We start from the raw sequence: 21,693 nt of genomic DNA on the forward strand, positions 1-21,693 counted from the left end.
TTCCTACATTTACTTATATCTGTAGTTCTGTGTCTGAAATGACATGCAGAAATGTAGAAACACAGAAATAAATAAATGTAAGAAGTCTCTATGCCAATTACAAACATGTGTACATACATATATTTCATCATTTACATCAGCATTTATTTATGTTGTAGGGGAATTACCTCTAAATTAATCAGAAGGCGGCTTATGTATGTATGTGTGCAGTACATAGACACACCTCTAGAGAGAGCTGAAACTGAAAAATGGTCTATTTGCATTTTTATAGGTGTTGTGTCCCTGTTTAACCATCTGGCTGGTGAACTGACTGAAGGAGCAGGGAAAGGATCCATATACTCTTTCTTGATCACTCTTGGATCAAGTACCACCTGTTTCCATCAGCCCTAACAGTCTCCTCAGACCAAACGGCCAGCACGGCCGTAACAGTATGCGTGTATGTGTCTACCTCTGTCTGTTACTCTGTTACGCTGCGTTACATAACTGTGTTACGTAACCACGCTGCTGCGTGCAGTGGTCCTCTCTGGTGAGCAGGTTATGGTCCAGCTGGACGCAGAGGCAGAGAGCAGGAGCTGTATATGCATCGCTGCTCACCGCTGACATGGCTCCCGTGAAGCTCCAGGGCTCAGGTAAGACTCCTCCTAGCCTGTTATGGCTAAAATGCATGTGGACACGTTGATCGAGCAAAGGCTGTCAGTGTTTGCTGTCGGAGTTGGTGATGGAGCCTGATCCGAGTGATCCAGATAGGACAAACTGTTCCGCCAGCGTCTCTCCTGCGGTGTCACGTTTCGTCCTCTCAGGTCTCTTCAGTAAAGACAAAACTAAACAAAAAACCCCACTGGAAACCTAATTGTAACGAAAACATACCGTAAATAAAAATAAAAACGAATATCTCACATACAGCCACTGGTCCTGAAGACTGCCTGTGTTAAATGGAAGTAGTCAAGTACAAGTACCTTGAATTCGTACTAAAGCACAGTACTTGGGTAAAAGTACGTCCACCTGACTGTAGAAAATGATATTGTCTCTCCCAAACGCTTGCTGTGAGAGCGCTCATCTTTGAAGAGAGACTTGTTACTTAGATTATCGTTAAATTCAGGACTACATTTTCCATAAATGAATACATCATGTACATTTATTGCCTTAGGAATACTGCACATTCGTTCTGCACTCAAGTCAGTTTTTAGGAGCCACTCCCTGGCTGCAGTGATGGGGTAAACAGGTTTTAATGGCTTCAGTCCATGATGACAGAGCAGCTGGCTGTAAACAATAATTTAAGTCACATGTTTTTGGTGAACACTTGAATCTGTTGACGATATCCAGGCGAGTTCTGTGTTAAATACTGTCGGTATGCCACACAAACACATCTGTAAAACCTAACAACTCAAAGTCACTGTGACAGAGCTGAGGGACTGAACTTTAGCAGAGTGAAACATGCCCGTGAACGCAGCGCTGCAACAAGCCTCATGTTTCCTGCAGCTGCTCTGTGAACACATGAGCCAAATGAAATCAACTGTGCTGTTAATGTGCGGACACGAGAGACCAGTGAACGAAGAAACACAACCGTTTATTACGACAGGTGAGCTGTGATGAGCAAGTCTCATCAGCAAGTCTTTTGAAATCAAGGAGCAGCAGAGTCTGGACACTGGTGGTGGTGACTGATGAGGATGATAAAATGATGAAGACCGGGGGGGTTATGAGTAGTGATGTGTCGGTCGCGAACGAAACGGCTCTTAAAGACGACTCTTTGAAGCGAACGATGGGAGCCGGATCCTGCCTGGGAGCCGCTTTTTTCCCCCTTTTATTTTCTCGCAACTTTTTTTTGTTCAAGCCGCACGTGATAGGTCAACTACATGATGTGTGCTTCTGTGCCCGCACTGAGCAGGAGGGGGAGGGTCGGGGGTCACAGATACAGCGCACGTGCGCACACACGAGAGCGAGAGAGCCTTGACAGAGACAAAACGCTGGAAAGGTGAGAAAAAAGTGACCACAGAAAATGCAGTCAAATTTTATAGAAAGTATGTTTTGTACATTACTAATTCATATTACACATAATTTGACATTATTTTGGTAATAATTTAAGCAACAAAAAAAATCTGAGGAGCCACTTGGGAGCTGAAAGAGCCGACTCTTTTAGGAGAGTCGAGCCGTAAGAACCAGCTCTCTTAAAAGAGGTGGAATTCCCACCGCTAGTTATGTGGAGGTGGAGCGAAAGAATCATATTTTAAAAAGGCATCAGCAAGATGACAGGCTCGCTATGAGGGTGTGTCCCTGCGCTATTGGACAGATATGACCAGCTGATGAGAGCAGCCATCTGGATCGACAGTGCCAGACAATGACAGCAGGGAACTAATGAGTGAGCGTTCCTGCAGGGAGTGAATGCAGGGCGGTTTAAGACAGAAACTGCAAGCTTAAGCATGCAGAAGAAATGTTGACGAGAGCTTCATTTCATGACGCTGACCTCCGAGATGCTTTAAAATGAGAAAATGGTCATCAATAACTTCAGTTTAACAGGCAGAGCAAGAGTGTCTCTAATGTTTGGCGTCACAAAATCTGTCAGGTTAAAGTTCAAGGAGTCACAGTTTCAGCTTGTTTGTTGAACAAACAGTATGTGTGTGATTTGTGTACAGAACTCCATCAGTTCTCTGCAGTCATGTACTTCAAAAGTACTTGAATACTGAATTCATCAGGGTTTAATTCCAAATAGTCTTCACCTCAAGTTCGCTTTTTTTTGTCAATGTGTGTGAGTTTCAGCCATCAGCAGTTTAACCTTTGACTATATATCCATTATATATCCAGACTTTTTATACTATTTCTCTGAGAGTAAAGGTTTAAGAGGAGACTGCTCATACTGCTCCCAGCTTGGAGATAAACAGCTCTTTTCTCCTTCTCCTGCCTGCAGAGTGCAGTTAAATGCATCCCATGTTGTCCAACCACTCAAAAATAGTTTAATAGATTGAATCGAGCACAATGTGCCAAGTTGACGTCTCCCTTGTGTCCATCTGGTTTAGATTTAAACAATATGGGTATGGTTAGGTCTGTAAAATTCTGGGCGTATTGAAGGTGGAAACTTTCCATTTGAATTACATGGAAAAAGCAGGAATAAAATGGCAATATAGGGCTTATTTGCTCTGGATCTATTTATCATGTCATATGCAGATAGAAATAAACCTTTTACTGTATCATAAGCAGACACAATTCTAAACCCTTCCAATAGAAATGAAAGAAATCAGCAATTTCGTTGAGCTGAACTTTAATTAAACAGCTTGACTTATTTAACGAGAATGAACAGAACTAGATTACTTAAAACTCTCAGTCAAGCTACATCCCACATGGTAACAGCTAGCAAACACTAGCAGAAGGTGTGCTAACTGTACTTTTAGGCCACTATCTGTGGAGATTTCATAGAACATATAAAATAGATTCACTCCGTGCCTGAAAGCATGTCGTCCTTTGCAGCAGTGGGATGGGAGAATGCTCTGTGCATGCAGAGGGTTGGAGTTTAACTGAATGCCTGTTTACTGGGAATGCGAAAAATAATACAATACATGCATACTTTTAACCAAAACATGCTATATGACCGAGTGTTGCTTCTTTATGTGTATTTTCCCCCAAATAAGTTGATTATTACAATTTTTGTATCGAAACACTTTGCATCCCTACAGCAGATATAATACTGTATATGTATGTGTTTCCTACAGATGATCCCAAGCCTGTTGACAATGGCAAGGCCAAGAAATGCATGACCTCTACACAGAAGGGCCTGGAGACAATTGCACCTCTGGTCCGCTCTGTAGAAGAGACGCCTGAGCCAATCTCCACTCAAGTACAAGGCACCATTCCCTCCTGGGTCAAAGGCAAATTCCTCCGCAACGGCCCGGGGAAGTTTGAGTTTGGAAACACACAGTGAGTTGTGAAACACCTCAACAAACACACTGCTGCACAACACAAAGGAGAAAAGAAGGCTCCAAATAGATGTGATTCAACATCTGTGTTTCATCACAGCTACAACCACTGGTTTGATGGGATGGCTATGCTGCACCAGTTCAAGATCGACAACGGCCAGGTGACATACATGAGTCGATTCCTTCTCAGCGAGGCCTACAAGAACAACAGTGAACGGGACCGCATCGTCATGTCAGAGTTTGGTACCCTCGCCATGCCCGACCCCTGTAAAAACTTCTTCCAGCGCTTCCTGTCTCGCTTTGAGATGATGGGTGAGTGGACTGACTGAGAAGGAGCTTAATAAAGTATAAATGGGTAATGTGTGATAATGGACAGGGCTCGTGACCATGAACTATTTTGTTGACACATTGCGCAAAAGCATTGCTTCACTTTGCTCTGAAGTACAAATGAAACAACAAGCACAGATTTTGTGACACAGCGAGGACCTCTTGGTCATCTGAGAAGGAAGAGAAGAGCCAGACTTTCAATCAGGTGGAAGAAATACTTTGTTCAGTATCAGTGTTGGTACAAGCTGTTTTGCAATATCTGTGGTGAGGCCGCGACTGCTGGAGCCTCTTAGATTACTCTGTATACAGAGGGGAGCTAAATGTCTCACATTCCTACTGGACTTTTCAGTGTGACTACTAGCAGCAATTTGTAGAATTGTTCCCCAAGATGTCTGTTGAAGGAGGATGAGTTCATTCATTTAAAAGGCCTCAGTAATCCTGTGTTGTTCTCTGTCACAGAGCCAACAGACAATGCAAGTGTGAGCTTTGTGAAATACAAAGGTGACTACTACGTCAGCACGGAGACCAATTTCATGCATAGAGTGAACCCAGAAAACCTAGAAACATTGGAAAAGGTACTATCACGCTCGTCATGGAGCAGCAGATGTTTATATTAATACCGGTTTCATTCATTAAATGCAACTATACGCATAGTTTTTCTGTCTTCTGTCTAGTGGTTAAGTTACCACAGTCATCTTTCTACTCCCACTGCAGTGCCAGCACACACTGATCCTTCTCATTCTCTGCTATGTGTTGTAGGTGGACTGGAGCAAGTTCATTGCTGTAAATGGAGCCACTGCCCACCCACACTATGACCCCGACGGCACCAGCTACAATATGGGAAACTCCTATGGTAGCAAAGGTTCGTCCCATCCTCCACAGGACCCACGTTAAGCTTTACGTAAATCAGCAGCTCAGTTATTTGTTTCCTTTGTAATGGAAACTACATTTTGAGAGATGTCAGAGCGGTTGTGTGTAAAAGCTATGACGAGGTTCCTTATTATCGCAGGAGCCCTGTACAACATCATCAGTGTACCTCCTGAGAAGACACATGCCACAGACACCCTACAAGGAGCCAAAGTACTCTGTTCCATTGTGCCTGCAAACAAGTCTCATCCCTCCTATTACCACAGCTTCGGTACGGCAGCATTCATTAGTGATCTCTGTATCTTTCGCACTGCTGCCCTGAGCTGCAAAGCCCAGTAATACCCTTCTTCTGCTTCCAGCCATGTCTGAGAACTATGTGGTGTTCATTGAGCAGCCAATTAAGATGGACCTGCTGAAGATAGTCACATGCAAGCTGAGGGGGAAGGCTCTCAGCGAGGGCATCTACTGGGACCCAAAGCAGGAAACCGTCTTCCATCTGGTTGACAAGCATACAGGCGAGGTGAGATGTGGCTGCGATGGTCAGGGGTGAGGATTTATTCACGCCTAAAATAGGAAAACCTCATCTAATCATGTTTTGCCTGTCGCAGGTCAGCCCAGTAAAGTACCACACCAAAGCCATCTCCACCTTCCATCAGATCAACGCCTTCGAGGAGGATGGATTCTTGATGCTTGACATGTGCTGCTCAGACGACGGCCAAGCCATCAATAACTACCTCATCCAGAACCTCCGCAAGTCAGGAGATGCGTTGGATGAGGTCAGCATATAAATACCCGCATGCAGACAGAATTCAGAATGAACACTCATTTATGCAGCTACGACAGGAAACATCCACCCTGGGGTATTCTGTCAGATATCATCGGAGCAATCCAGGATTTATTTTGTTTTCAAGTGAGACAAAAGACATCCTGTAAGAGAAAAGTCCCTAACATGCACACATTCTGTATTGCTCTTCACAGGTGTACAACACCCTGTGCAGGGCTTTCCCACGCCGTTTCGTGCTGCCCCTCCACGTGACCGGTGACACCCCGATAGGCCAGAACCTGAACACGAGGCCCTCCAGTGAGGCAACGTGTGTCAAACTCAGCAAAGACAAGGTGAGATGATGATCACCCCTTAAGGATTCCTCTTAGCAGAAATACTGGATTCAGCGTTCACAAATACACGTTCCAAGGACCTAACAGTGGTGGAAGAAGTATTCAGCTCCTTTACTTGAGTAGAAGTAGCAGTATCATGATGTACAAATACTAAGTAAAAATACAGTAGTTTTATCGTAAATTACTAACACCACTGCGTAGTTTAATGTACATTGTGATCTTTATAGTAACCATCTGCTACTACGGGCTTGTTAAATATAAAAATAGAATAATAAAGTGTTGATTTAAGGATTTTATTTTAATAGGTATACGGAGGAGTACATGCAAAATTAGCACAATTTAATTCCTCATATTCGTCAAAGTGGCTTCTATAACGGCAGAGTTTTAATAATACTTATACCTGTTTCACAGTAATTGAGAAGACACAGTCCCAGAGGTACAACCTGTCATCATCTCCACCTCCTAAATTATTCACCAGCGGGGGTGACACAGCTCACCTCTTCTCTGGTGTGTTACAACATCCAGTTCATGAAACCAGTAGAACTCAACGCAGAAACTGTGGTTGTTAAACGTGTTTCTTCCTCCTCACCTGAGCATCTCAGACTGAAGCTGATGCTCAGTGAGGTCAAGGCGGACTTCAGTGCACGGCAGTGGGAAAAGTAGTGCCTATTAGTGACAACAGAGGGTTGAGCCTGTCTTTGTCAACAGGTGTTCTGCCAACACGAGGATCTCCACAGAGATGACCTCTACGAGTACGGTGGCCTGGAGTTCCCTCAGATCAACTATGACAGATTTAACACACGACCATACCGTTATTTCTACGGCTGTGGCTTCAGACACCTGGTGGGAGACTCTCTGCTCAAGATGGACCTGAAGGACAAGACGCTCAAGGTGTGTGTGTGCGCGTGTGTGCACGCATGTTACACCATGTAGTATTGCATCAGTTTGATGCTGCGTCTCACTTCTCCCATTAACAAACACAAGAAGAATTCAGTGCTCCTGTTTTTCTAATGATGTAATAACTAAAGTATGTTGATCAGGTCAATATGAACAGCTGCTAACGATGCTGTTTAAGTATAATTATCCAAAAGCAAGTTTGTGTCTGAATTAATCGGAAATCTGCTTCTCCGTATTCATGCAGCGAGTTAGACAAGAATATATCTCCTAAATATAAAGCAGCAGGTTAGCTTAGCTTAGCATAAAGACTAGAAATGTTCAGCTTGGCTCTGTCAGACAGCAAAAAAATCCATCTACAGCAGCTCAAAAGCTCAACAATCTGCAAAAATTACAAATTAAAATGTGTGTGTGTGTGTGTGTGTGTGTGTGTGTGTTGTACCCCAGGTGTGGTACCAGAAGGGTTTCTTCCCATCAGAGCCCGTGTTTGTGCCGTCGCCTGATGCTGTGGAGGAGGACGATGGTGTCATCCTCTCAGTGGTTCTCACCCCCTCACAGGTAAGACTCTACCACATGATGAGATCTGAAATATTTTTCAGAGGTTTAGTCGAACATGTGCTGCCGTTTAATACGTCGTATCTTTAATTTTAAAGCACTTCTTGAGTTTTCGATGCCACCAGGCAGCGCGCCTGTAAGTCGACCTGAGCTCGGTTCATTTTCTCTTCCGAGTCTGTGATCAGCGGGACACATAATCCATCATGAATATTCATGAGTGAGATGAGCAGAGCCATAAATATTCATAGATTAATTTACACAATTAATTCTGATAGTTTAACGTTTGGAATGAAAATCAGAAAAACACCCTTTGTGAAGCACAGAGAGAGAGAGAGGATTACAGTTACATAATCACACAATTAGAGTTTACAAAGTTTGTGTCAGTGGGATTTTTCTTGGAAACAAAGTTGAGAGTTGAGTTTGTGACTAATACAAGCTGAACTTAATGTGAACCATGATGTTTACAGGGTTTTCGGACATGTGAAAGATAATTAGAGCACAGAAGTTATTTCGACATGTTTCAAACTTTTAATTGAAAGTTAAAAAAGCCCATTATTTCTATTTTAAGAGTCATGTAAAAGAGAAGAAGAAGCATCTTGAGGTGTTGTCGTGCTGCATCCTGACATCATGTCTGCCAGCTTGAATCTAAGTTCTTGTCCAGCTTATTATTAATCTCCTCTCTTCTCTTAACTATGCTGTGTCTGCACAGCGTATTAAAAAGTGAGTAAGTTTATTTATATGGCACCATGCAAGAGCAGGTGTCACAAAGAGCTTCGCAACAAGAGACAAAAAAGCAAATGAAGCAGACATGAAATGCCGATTCAAAGCAAATCAAACACTGAAGGAGAATTAAAGCTAAAATTAAACCGTGTCGTGACCAGCTGCAGTTTATTACAGTCTGTCAGTCAGTGCCGTTGAATTACATTTAAATTTCCTTAATTGGTTAATTCATTTATTTATCACTTACTTCTGACTTTATTACTCGGTGGTCTTCTGCACTCTTTTCAAAAGCCGCTTTTCGTCCTTTTAGACATTCAGCGCTGCGTCGCTCTGCAGCAACCTGCTCTGGGATTTGTTTAAACTGACTGAATAGTTTTAGCCGGTGGTGTGCTCAGAGAAGCATTCCGACTTCACGCCGTGCTTTTCATGTGCTGTTACTGACATTATTCTGATAATAAGCTCTCAGTGGTTAACTTTCCTCTGCAGGACAAAGCAACATTCCTCCTGGTTTTGGACGCCAAGACGTTTGAAGAGCTGGGAAGAGCCAACGTGCCTGTTAACATGGCTTATGGCTTCCACGGCACCTTCAGCGCCTCTGCATGAACCTGCTTCTGCTGCAGAGTGTTTACAACAAATACTACATGAAGTGTTAATCATTATAGCCTCTATAATCCTGATGGTACTGCTCCACTATAAGCTGAAGAAGGATGCAGGGTTCTGTTTGATTTCTGGTTTGTAGAAACATCCAACACTAATGATATTTCATAGCACCTTTAGCACTTCACAAACACAAAGATATTCAAGATACTATTATCAATTATTTTCCTTTTCCATCAGTGCAAAACTGACATACTTTACTCAGGAGAGGACTCGTGAATTATTATACTGTGGGCATCAAAACTGTGATTTCCAGGTTGCAGGATGCTTCCAGCCACCGGGCCACCCAAGTGTCTTTAAACTCAAATCTTTTGTATTATTTCTTTTTCTTTACTTGAATATTTTTTGCCGGTTGGATGACTTTTGTACACTAAAGCCAATTGCCAAATAAATCTTGATACCTCTGCAAAATATAAATTGTCATTTGTACATCCTACACACACACACACACACACACACACACACACCTCTGCCAACATAATGTTTAGAAATGTGCTCACATAAAAGCAGCAGTTTCACATGCTGACAGGACTTTATTAGTAGCTGTATTATTTATATTGCATCAATAAATTACACAGAGAAAGATGGAAAATTAAGAGCAATATATTATAGATAAAAATCTTATTTTCTGCTATTTTTGATACTAAAATTTATAATTTGTTTGGTACTTGTAATGTAAAATCCCAGCATAGACCTGTGTCCTTTGGCTCTCTTATGGCCTTTCCTCTCACTTTCTTTCCTCCGTTGCTGTTTGTCACCCAATTAAGAATTCAGCCAAACCATCTACAGTAATGACACTCGATTGTTTTCTCCACAGTCTGCACAGAAAAAAAAAGGTAGCAAAATCCAATTTCACACTATTTTAAAGTCAGACTTGCCTGACAAAAAAATGCTGTGAAATCCCAGAGCTCGGAGCAAAACAACAGGTTTTCATTATTAACACTGTCACAGGCTAATTGTCAAATCACAGCTGAGGAATTGTTCCCTTTAATAATGTGGATTTATGCACAGTATGACTAGAAATGGCTGCACTGGCTCTGCAGCAGATGATGAACCAATGTAAATATTACTTAAGAGTTAATTAGTAAAATGAAAGAGTTTGCATTCTGAATTGCTAAAAATACATACGAATGATTAAAATTGGAATTTAGAAAACACATTTAATGCTTGAATATAGTCTGGCTACCATTCATATAATTCTAATGATATCCAATGAAAGGTATAATTATTAATTATATTTCTGCAAGTTGTAGTTCAAAAAACTGTGTTACTGGGTGAAGAATATTGTCTGAGGATATGAAATGATCTGATTCACTGTATGACGAATCAGAACACTGATACAAATACAACACACACTTCAAAAGCTGATATCTTACACTCATCAGTCTGGTCCTGAGCTTGTTTTATTTGAAAACCCTGAAACGCCAAACCAAGAAAAACGTGTGCGAAATAGCTGACTGTCTGCTGTAAGAGATCCACACATCAACCACTAGAGGGCAGCACGTGATGCCATTTCAGGCACCCTCAGTCATACTGTGAATGTGCAGAGTCAGGACCTGAACTCACTACCTGACCAGAATTTGTTTATGAGAATGTCAAGGAAGGGAAAAAAAAAGTAGGGCAGAAAGAAAAACTGTCACTTGGTGCTTTGTGTCGGTTGTGGAAGACCTTTGGTTTGTGAGCAGCAACAATGCAGCTTCTCCCTTCAGCAGAGATGCTGTTTCACTCTGGAGTTTAACCGTCGTGAACTGCAGGCCTTTCTGTATGACTGTGAATCTTAACAGATCCACAGTCTGGCTCGTACAACTGTTTCAACAAAGCTGGGGGCAGGGGCAACGTCTCTGAGGGAGGCGGGCTCAACATGGACACAGCAACTATAAGAGGGATCAAACCTGTGACCCTCTGACAATTGGACAGCCTGTAACCGCCAGCCCACCCTGCCACTACAAAAAAAAAAAAAAAAAAAAAAAAACGTACAGCAAACACTGGACGAGCCTGGCATTGAACCACAGAGGGGTTATTTCCAAGTCTGTGACCTTAACAACTGCATTTATAGGACACTTGAGACAGAGCGCCTCAACTGGACAAAACAAAGACGAGATGCAAAAAATAAATAAATAAATAAATAAAATAGATATGTGCCATTCAAGGGTGAGCTGGAAGAGGAGGCAGGAGTTCAAAAACGAAACAAAAAATAATAAGATTTGGAATAAATCGAATCCGCAACAATGGATTAAAGCAGAAGACTAACTGCAGCTTGCCAATTCGCTTTTTAGGCTGCGTGTGTGGCCGCGATGAACAGATGTGCATTTCCATAGAGGAGTGAACAAAAGGGGAAAAAAAAAAAAAACCTCTCTGTGTGTTCCTGACAGCCGGTTAAAGCAACAGGAACCGAACTCCTACAAAGAAACCTCTAAATCTAACAGTTTTTTTTTTTTTTCTACTCAATTTAAGTTTTTACAGTTTCAGGGGTGCTTACAGAGTACAGAGCATGCAGTATTGATGGCTACAACTAGGACTGCAGATGCTACACTATGTTTGAACAATGGCGGTTTTCTCAAAATCAAAAAACGCTTTCAAGAACGAGATGTGACCGTGCACTTGTTTTCTGTCTGAAACTTTCAAAGGGTTCCTCATTTAGTACTCATCACTGGCCTCTGAGTGTGCATTATTCTCTACAGGGAAGCTGCACAATCAATACATTTGTGCACTGATATACTTTGTACAAGCAGCTGAAGGAATGTGGCATGGCAAGACAAAATAAACCTAAATAAAAAAGTAATTCCAGTGAGAAGCCAGAGATTTAATTTTACATTGATCCACTTCAGTTAGAGCAGCTCAATGAACAGGAATCCACCAGCTGCTTCTTTTGATTTATTCTGCACAGTGGAGTGCTGACAGCATCATCCTGCAAACAAATCCCTGTTGTTATCAGTTCGTATTTGCCAAGAGGTTTGTATTTGTTTGATTTGTGCTGCTGAACTCAGAGCGGTTACCTACAGTATAAGCATGCACCTGGAGGCGAGGGACATATGGAAAACCATTTTCACATCGCCGACTTGACGGTGGTTTAATTTTCTTACTTAGCGCAGACTGGCTGTGCTGCAGGGTGCGGGCTCTGTGGCAGCAGTTTTGTAATATTTATTGAAGCAGTCATAGAGTCTCAGGTCAGGATGTGTGATTGCTTTGCAGGAGAGTAGTTTGTGATCAGCTGTGGCATAAGCAGCGCAACATTTATTTTTAGCTTGTTTCTCGTTTGTGATATGAATAGCTCTGAACGCCGCTGCCTTTTGTGTAATCTTAAGAAATGTTTGAAGTCAGACAACACCGAGAGCGTCTGTACTGCCACCGTCACCAGGACCCTCGTGAGACATTTACTGTATATTATGGTGAAACTGAATTGTACTTTTATAGTAGCTCTTGCAGGAAGGCTAATGGTTAGCTACCAGACAGCAGACCTCAAGTCTTCAGTCCAGTGAAAAGTGGCAGAAACATCTGATTACAATGATGTTAGTTAATTAGCATACCCACTAATCACTGAATTGTATTCACCCAAGCTAAGAGCTCTTAACAGAAACCTGCAATAACTGTTTTGGCCACTTGGGGGCTCATTAACGCAATATAAAGTCAATAAGACAATAATATTAGCAAAAAATCTTTTTTATATATACTTCAAGCAGACATGGAGCAACATTAGGCAGCATTCATTAGGAGCCCGGCTCTAACTCCCCGACTGAAATGTCTGTCTCTTTAGCTGCTAAATGCTTCACCGTGTTCACCAGCTAGTCGCTAACTTTGTCTGTCTGTCTTTCGGAGCTGGGCAGATAGTGTACAGTGGGTTTTTAGAGCTTTTTCCACTAAGATGCTTGCTGCATCTGTAACTAGTGATGAAAGCTGTGAGACTGCACCAAAACAGTAAGGTTGCAGGCTTGTTACTTGGCCCTGCACATACACACAGGGTTTCACTTAGTATGGCTGATTGGTCAGGTCAATGGAAGATGGGGCTAAAATGGGAATTAGGTGGACTCTCCACAGCCAATGAAAAAAAAAAAAAAGAGAGAGAGAGAAAAGATAAAGGGCTTAAGAACAAAACAAAAGTAACTGAATTGTTACGCCGAATGACGTGTTGTGACAGAAACAGTTGCACAAAAGCTGATAAACTTTTCAAGTCTTTTCAAGGTCTAACCAGTAAAAGTACCTGTGTAGCTTTACCGTGAGTGTTTCTAAACTCCACTGTGCATATAATAATCCATATATAAAACACATTTGAATGAGGAATAAATGCCGTTAATCTAAAAACAACAGCAGGTTTGTTACAAAGAAAACATACTGACCTCATATCAGCAAGTAAAGGTACGATGAACGCTCCTCTGACCATTTTAACGTCGTTGACTGTTCTTAGTTTGAGAGACATGTTGTCTACTGTCAACAGATGCTAATCTTGACTGTAGCCTAGTTTAACAGGATCTGTAAAGAGATCTGAATCATTTCCAATACAGACAGGTTTAAGTAATAAAGTTAACAATGGCTGAATTTCCTTTACCTGCTTGTTTCAGGGTCATGCTGGTTCACTGTCACACTGTCATGACTTACTGGGACACTTTAATGGAACTGAGCTCTCATTAACGTTATTAGTGACACTTGTGATTTTCCTACTATGACAAGTCAAAACACCTGCTGTGAAAAAGGCCTTAATGTGTCCAGGTCCAGGTCCTGCACAGCAGCTATAGGTCGGTCTATAACATATGGCAGGAATACAGTGAAGCTACTGTACATCCAGAGTACAGATTAAACATATTTCAGTTCCAATCGAAGTGAATTAAAATAAGAAATTGATAGAATTCAACACAGTGTCAGTGTCACTGCTCCACTTGCGTTGGCCTCCTCGTGAGTGCTGCTGAAAGAACTGTCACACTGCCAAAAGTGATTACGGAGCCCTTGTTTTCAAAATTAAAAATAAAAATACAGCTGACTGCTTGACATTTGTAGCTTGCACATTTCTGCTTGTGTTCAAATCAAATTCATGAATATTAGTGAGCTTTAGACATGCTGGTAGGTGTCATTTTAACCTTTGGAGAGAGCTGTTCCTGAGCTGTTTCCTCTTGCTTCCAGCCTTTATGCTAAGCTAAGCTAAGCTAATCAGATCTAGCTCAGTAGTTAAAAGACAGACAGGACACTCCTATCAATCATCTCATGTAACGTCAGCAACAACTCTTCACTGTACCGGTGACCAGCTTGCTAGATAACAAGATACAGCCTGTACGTAAGACAGTTTCAGAGTTTAAGGAAGGCATATTTTTTTCACTTTTGACCGGATGGCAATTTCTTCCCGCTTTCATTCTTTGTGCTAAGCTAGGCTAAACAAGTACGGTAGCCTACAAACTAACCTAAATATTGTTGTGACGTTTTCACTTCCTGTGGCCAAACAGTGAAACATTCTATTCTTGATGAAGTGTTTATGACTGCGCTGTCTGTCAAGCCCAGTTGTCTTTGAACACTTTGTTATGCAATAGCGAAGAGGCTGAGGACTAAAAATAGCAATAACAACAAAAAGGTACGTAAACTAGGACAAAGCGTTATGATGAGGTGACAACTATACAACCTAACGTGCAGTATGTGCAAAATAACAACAGTGACACTGAGGGATGAGACCATCAACTACAATATAACAGTAGCCTATTACTGGGCAGAAGAAAATATATATAACAAACACATAATGACAGCCTACACTGGCAAATTGTTCCAAATTAGTAGTTGTTCATTAGAAAGTGATCTAACTATGTATTTGCTTGCAACACCATAACTTTAGCGTGTCTAATGTTAAGCTATTGTAAAGATTTAAGGTTTAAGTTAGCGCGTAAACTGTCCAAAGTTAGAAATTACGTTCATGTTAGGCTGTGTTTGAACTTAGCCACAGCTGGTGCAATCCAGCGCTGGACTTAATTATCTGGACAAAACGGGATGGACCATGACGTCAATCTATTCATATGACCGCAGGTAAGACGGCACACAAGCTAAAATGTGTCTTTAAAAGCCCAGCCCTGCTTTTAGCTGACGGACAGAGCAGCTTATTATAGGAACTCTGTAACTCAAAATACCAGTGTGACTTCCTGAGGTAACCCTGTCACAGGAAATAAAACATGTATTTTTTCCTGACAGGTAAAAAGTGAATCAGAATTCCCAGACAGATTTGTTTTGAGACCCACCGTGTTAACAACTGCGCAGTGTGTTTTAAATATACTTCAGCCCACGAGCCCTCTTTCAAGCAACATCAGACTACTAACGCAGAGTTCAGTTTTTCACTTCTGTTTCTCTTTTGTGCGCTGCATTCTCGTGATAATCATGTACATGTGAGGAATCCTATTTCCTATTTCCACTCTACACTAGTCTGTTTCCAGTTAGTTCATTACTACAGTGAGCACGCTGTGTACGTGTGTATGTGAACATTTTTCAGAATCGAGAGCATCGCTTGACCTCAAAGTACTGCATGTGATATGTCAGTGTGGCATGTTCCCCTGGCACACATACTGTATAGACTCACACACACACACACACACACACACTCAATCCCTGCTGCAGTCTTTTCAATACATCCCGCCTGATTCACGTTAACCCATAAAACATGTCTGACATATTAATCAGGTCTGCATGTGGGAGTAGCTCTACTATTGCACTGCTGTTAGGGGGAGGGCTCTCATTGGGCCATCTTACGCATCCTAGCGGCCAATAAGAGCAGGCTGAATCTCCCCTCTCCTAGCAACAAGACTCATTTTCTCTGAGCGGTGCAATCAGCAAAATGACACCCATAATTTTACAATATGAATAATTGCAACTTAACAGCTTCGTGGCACAAACAGGGAAACACAAGTCTATCCTTTTCCGCATGACTGGAAGATCTCTGTTTCCTGCCCTCCCGTTTTCTCCCTCTCCCTCCTTCTCTCCATCTTGGCTGCAGCTCTGTCTCCAGTGCATTCAGGCAGCTCCTGTCTTACCATCTTAAAGGAACAGCCCTGCATATTTAAGGTTTTTTTTTTTTTTTTTTTTTTTGTTCAGGGGCATTGTGGGTAATGGTCTGTACTTGTTGACCTCAGAGTGCTGAATGGCGGGGCCTCTCTCAGGAGGGAGAAGAAATACCTTGGCACAGAGCTATCATTTCCCCGAGACACTACCAACCTCTCAGCTCTGAGCTTCTCTTTCTGCGAGGATGTTGCGCTCACAGCCGGTTTAACATCAAACAGTTTCAACAAAAACGAAGAAGAATAGATATTTTCAGCATTCTACCAAAAACAAGGTTACAGAAACAACAGATGAGACGTCCTGTTAGAATAAACAGATGAAAACTTAGCCTGACTGAAGGTCTGCTGCAGTCTTAAATGACTTGGCTGTGGCTCTTGCACAGCACCTGTTGCCAGGCTACAGCAGTGCACGTGCACATGGCTGTCCGACCCCTGACCCTGAATGCATTCCTGTCCTTGCCCCTCTGGGAGTCGAGGAGAGCGCAGCACATGTTACATGTCTGCACAGCAGCCCCAGACAACCAGAAATACGTTGAATTCTTCGGCTATCGTGTTGCCCGTAGTGAGCTCAGGTGTGGGTCACAGTTTGATGTGCAGAAGCAAAAACAATAGCGAGGTTACGGTTCATCATTGGTTTATTCAAATTAGAGTAGGAAGCCGCAGGGGTGGATAAATGAAGAGAAATGCCTGCACTCAAGTACAAAGTCTCCGTCTCACGGCTGTGTGAAATTTGGCATGTGGCAATTGTAGGAACAGTCTGACCTTGCACTTGCGAGACTTCTCAAATTTAGCGGAACAATATCTCATGCTCATTATAGGTCAATTGGGGTGGTATGTAGAAAGCGTCTGGCAGGTTGAGAAGCAGATAATTAACTACCCACATGACCTCCTGTCCTTTTCGGCATCTTCCGTCGAGTCCCTGAATTGTCTAACAGCAGGAACAAAAGCCCCTACAAAGCTCATTTAGCCCAGTTTCAATGAGGATAGACAAGGAAAGAGCGCTCTCTCTTTGAAGTGTGTTCCCTCCATCCCGCTCCGGCCCCACCTCCTGTCCAGTGGATCAGACCGTTACAGTACAAGCCGCTCTAACACACAACCACCGTTCAACCTTAGGTGACCCTTGCTCTCATCAGACCCGCCCTCCTCTGGAGGAATGCTGCTGATGGGAGTTTTTAATATTCTCCGGCCCTGTGTGCCCTCAAATTTGGCGGTGCGGCGTTAACACAAGCTGACACCACAGATTAGCCACAGACATCAGGAATGCCGCTGCCTTTTTGTGCCACGTGGACTTTGGCCAAAAGAGCCTTTGGTTGCAAAGGCCACAGAGACCTGCGAAAAACAGGTCCATGACAGAAAGAGACACTAATCAGCGTGGCCATCTTAATATTAGCTAGCCAGCAAGCTACTGACATGTGAATAGTTTCCGATACCCTTTTTATTGGCGTTGCTGCAGACTGTATGCAAATCTCTAGGCAAGGATCCCGACGGGTCAGGAGCAGCGACGTAGAACTTAACAAAAATGCAGCCATCAGTGGATGACACCCGTTTTGTAAAATGAACCTTCATCAGAGGAAGATGCACCGAACACCTGATGTGCGATCCAATCCTTAAGATGCAGAGCTTCAAGCTGAGCAGTCACAACAGGCAGTTTAAGCCCCTTTGAAACCTAAGCAGCTTTAGGTCTTTATCAGCACAGACACACGCAATCACAAATACATAACTTTTCTAAGCCTACGCTCATCAGATTTAATAACAGTATTTATAGCAAATACGCTCAGGAAGCAAGCATGAGAGAATGACCACTTGAGTTAAGTGACGACTCACTGTACATGCGACATGTTTCAAGGGTGTGTGTGTTTGAATGTGCCTTGCAGTAACTCACAAACTGAAAGCTACCGGTTAAGTAACACGATGCAGTGAGGATTGTATGTGTGCCCTGTGAGACCAACAGAAGTCTTCTATTTAATGAGTTTGAATTTCATACATTGAACTAAATGAACATGGCTAAACTGTGGGAATAGAAAGCATGCACCAGAGTTTACATATCAAAAAGATGAACCAGGTCGTTAATCTGAGAGGTATTTCAACCTTGGTCGAGGCTGAATAACATCCAGCGGCGTCATTCTGCTCATAAAACAACAGCACAGGTTGTTTTATATAGAGAGAAGATCTATAAGGTACAGCTGCTGCATTTACTGCATAACTGCAGACAGCCGTACAAAAATGTAGACCCTGTGACAAACTGTTGCGGTAAACCTCGGTGTTGTTGCGGCAGGTTTACGACAAACATGTATTTTCAAGCACGGATCAATTATGTGGCAAACTTGCGGTTGTTATCTGGCAAACAGTTGCTGTCAACCTCATAAACATCTCACATGTTCTGGTTTCTAGTGATTCCTGTAATTGCAGCACACTGATGTCAGTCAGACCTGCATTGTTTCAATTATCTAAGAGAAAATGATTTTGCTGAAACAGTTTTTAGTGGATTGTTGAGGTGAAATAAGATGCTGTTAGAAAACCAGAGAGGCTGAGTTCACTGATGGCGACGTCCAGTCCCGCCGAGCAGGAAAGGAGAGTTTCAGGCGATTGATCACTGTCGACCAATCACTGCTTTTGGTCATTAATATTAAAATTGATAGTTAAATGAACATGAATGAGCTCACAGACTGAACATTTCACCAAGACAATAAGACTGAAACAATGACACTGCTAAATATGAGCGTGTTAGAAATCAAAACGTCATGAACAAACTGATGTATCTTTAAGAGACGGGACTTTGCTAACATTTCAGTCTCGGGTTTATTTGGGCGTCTCAGACGGCAGTTTCCTGCAAAATCATCAGGAAATAGTTAGAAAATAACTTCAACTGACTCAGCAACATCAATGACTAACTTTTATTCACTTGACGGAAAATTAATTTGTAGTTACAAAAAAGGAACTTTTCATCTTTGAGCAAGAAAATACTGAAGGACGATTTTCCGCACCTTGCTGCTGTAGAATGAATTACTTTACTCATACAACAAACAAAATGTTTAAAGCTACCACTGGAAAGAGGCCAGAGCAGGGGGGAAGTGAAACTGACCTTCAACAGAGGAGGTTAATGCATGGAAAAGAAAGGAGCGTGGTGCTGATATACAGCACACCAGTGACAGATGTGACCACCCCTCTCTTCAAACTGTGACGGGACAATCATCTGGGCGACAGGTTTGTGCAGCTGCTGTGAACACAGTGAGACTTGTGATCGCTCCACCGAGAGTCAGTGTGACGCTTTCTTCTGAAAAATGGTAGAATCAAAACATGACATTGGCTCTTCGCTAATGAGAGAAACAGGATGATGAATTCACAACTGATGCTTTCACAAAGGCACTTAAAATCTTGATCATATTTTGATATAAATGCACAACAGATCAAACAGTTGGTAAAACTGGTAAATGTTGCATTGGCCAGTTGTCTATTTCAGCACTTTAACAAGGGAGGAGGGAGGGCTCAATGCACTGTGACAAACAGGCAAATTAACAAACACTAATCACCAATTTGACAACATTTACGCAGCGCAGAGAAATGAAAGTTGTACAGAACAAAACAGACTTCGTTAAAACACAAAGGAAGTTTGCAGGGGATACCAAAAAGTGCTGAACATGCCTGTGTTCACAATTTGGTGTTGGAAAACGAGCTATCAATGTTGACTTTAACAGTCTGATTGCAGAGTTTTGGTTTCTTATTTTATTCCATTTCACTTTTTACAACCTTGTTCGCAGCGTTTCCCAGGTGTTGACGAAGTAGTGAAGATGTTTTCTACATTTACTTATATTTACTCAAATCCAATCAAACTACACCCACACATTACTGATGAAACAGACTGCTGCAGTTGTGGATTTGATTGTTGCCTATTTTCATTATGAATATTTCATGTTACAGAAACAACAGAAGTTTTCAGGGGTTGCAGCTCTGCAGTCGTAAAGGAGGCTGTCAGGGCTGTTCATTCCAGCCAAGCGCAGTCTTAAATAATTAACCTATTTTTTCATTATTCTAGTACATAACAAATCAATACATACATATGGTTGTCAATGGACTGAAGGTGTCCTCGACCTCACCACAAAACAGGTGCATGTTATGCAACTATTGATGGTTTTTATTATTGATTCATGCGTGTATCCCTTTTTCAACTGACCAGAAAACTGTCAGAAAGTTAATAAAAGAAAATAAAAAATGTCCATCCCAGGTTGCCATAGCACAAGGTCACATCTTCAAATCCTTTTGAAGAAAAAAAGGGTAAAATATGAAAATCCTTACTACCGAGAAGTCAGAAGCAGATAAACCATCAAATTCGTTAATAATGTTCATCACATGAATTTCCAGCTCTGACTGCTGGACATGCTGCATGGATTGTAGGTATTGAACATTATGTACCTGTAGTTGTATTTGTATTTGCAGATATTTATCACATGTGCTGTTGGTTAAAATCAACAGTGGTTAAAGCTGCACTTTGATGATTTATGACCAATCAAAATGCTCTTTACAAATTACACAGGTCTGTCTCATCTGTGACTTAAAGTACATACATATATACAGTCTAATGGAGGTACACGCACACGCTCGAGAAGGCATAACTCATCACTTTATCACCAAGCCAACCCTTGACACCACAGACATGAGACAAACACATCAGAGATCATCTCCAACCTCCAGAAACAAGAGTGTGAAAATGACAGACTGGATCGATACTGTGTTTAGCTTGAGAGCAGCTGTTGGGCAACTGAGATCACAAGAGCTCACTTTCAACGGCCACGCTAGCAGCTGCATTGACACGCTCAGTGCAGGGAGGAGACCTGAGTTGGGCGGATGCCTCGCGTGGCGAAAAAAGCTCCATCTGCTCCTTCAAGTCTTGACCCGTGAGTGTGCGTGGACCGGACCACAGGTCCCCTCATAGCCCTGGTAGTGATATATGGATAAAAAACAGTTGCATATGGAGGGACTCAAACTGAATTCTTCTGTTAAATTTATGGTTCTTAATTCTTATATAAATGCATCAAACAGGCCTGGAAGAGAGAAGAAATGCTGATTAAGAAAAGATGTGAGAGGAGGAAAAGATGGAGGCAAAGTGCAGAGCTGCCTGTGAGGGTGGGAGTCCTCTGTCATTAATGCTTGGAAAAAAGAGAAAAAATCACATACAGGGCCCCTGTCTCATTTCTATGGCAACCTGAAGGCTATTATCGTACCTTGCCATTCATTATGAAAGGACTTCAGTTGACGAGGAGCAAGATGGGGTGGGGAAAAGGGAGGACAGTGCGGCGCATTTTCCCTGCTCACAGCTGGGAAACAGAAGGAAAAGGAATGAATGAGTGAAAGAAAGACTCCACCATGCAGCGTGATGCAGGAGAGTCCACTGACACTTACAGTGCAAGTTCATTGATGCGAGGAATTTTCTGTTTTCATAATAAGTGCCTGCATGTCAAGCCTACAGTACAGCAAGTGCAGTCTTTTGTGTGCCTTCTAGTTCATGTGTGCTTGACAGATTATTATTGGGAAGTAAGACAGCGCTGTATCCTCCTAGCCCTAATCCTGCTGATGAAGACGGTGCAATACAGTCAAAAGCTGCAGAACAAGTGAGTAAGTGGACCTTGATTTGAGACTGT

The 21,693-nt window shown here is 42.2% G+C and overlaps 1 protein-coding gene across 1 annotated transcript; it reads left to right on the plus strand.

Annotated features, from left to right (window-relative positions):
• The first annotated feature begins 509 nt into the window (after nucleotides 1-509).
• LOC143332918 (carotenoid-cleaving dioxygenase, mitochondrial-like) lies at nucleotides 510-9,458 on the plus strand. The gene is made up of 12 exons (XM_076750769.1): nucleotides 510-629; nucleotides 3,702-3,906; nucleotides 4,006-4,217; nucleotides 4,692-4,807; nucleotides 4,992-5,094; nucleotides 5,242-5,370; nucleotides 5,459-5,619; nucleotides 5,708-5,875; nucleotides 6,078-6,215; nucleotides 6,924-7,106; nucleotides 7,557-7,667; nucleotides 8,871-9,458. The coding sequence occupies exons 1-12, from the start codon at nucleotides 602-604 to the stop codon at nucleotides 8,985-8,987; spliced, it is 1,671 nt and encodes a 556-aa protein (XP_076606884.1). The 5' UTR covers nucleotides 510-601; the 3' UTR covers nucleotides 8,988-9,458.
• The last annotated feature ends 12,235 nt before the right edge of the window (nucleotides 9,459-21,693 follow it).

The sequence above is a fragment of the Chaetodon auriga genome, chromosome 15 (genome assembly GCF_051107435.1).
Source record: "Chaetodon auriga isolate fChaAug3 chromosome 15, fChaAug3.hap1, whole genome shotgun sequence".
NCBI classification, from domain to species: domain Eukaryota; kingdom Metazoa; phylum Chordata; class Actinopteri; order Chaetodontiformes; family Chaetodontidae; genus Chaetodon; species Chaetodon auriga.

Bases quoted from the DNA above. Each gene is read 5' to 3' on its own strand.
- LOC143332918 (XM_076750769.1), top strand. From the start codon at position 602: ATGGCTCCCGTGAAGCTCCAGGGCTCAG. The intron at 630-3,701 runs GTAAGACTCCTC...TGTTTCCTACAG, and splicing joins CGTGAAGCTCCAGGGCTCAG to ATGATCCCAAGCCTGTTGAC. The intron at 6,216-6,923 runs GTGAGATGATGA...CTTTGTCAACAG, and splicing joins TCAAACTCAGCAAAGACAAG to GTGTTCTGCCAACACGAGGA.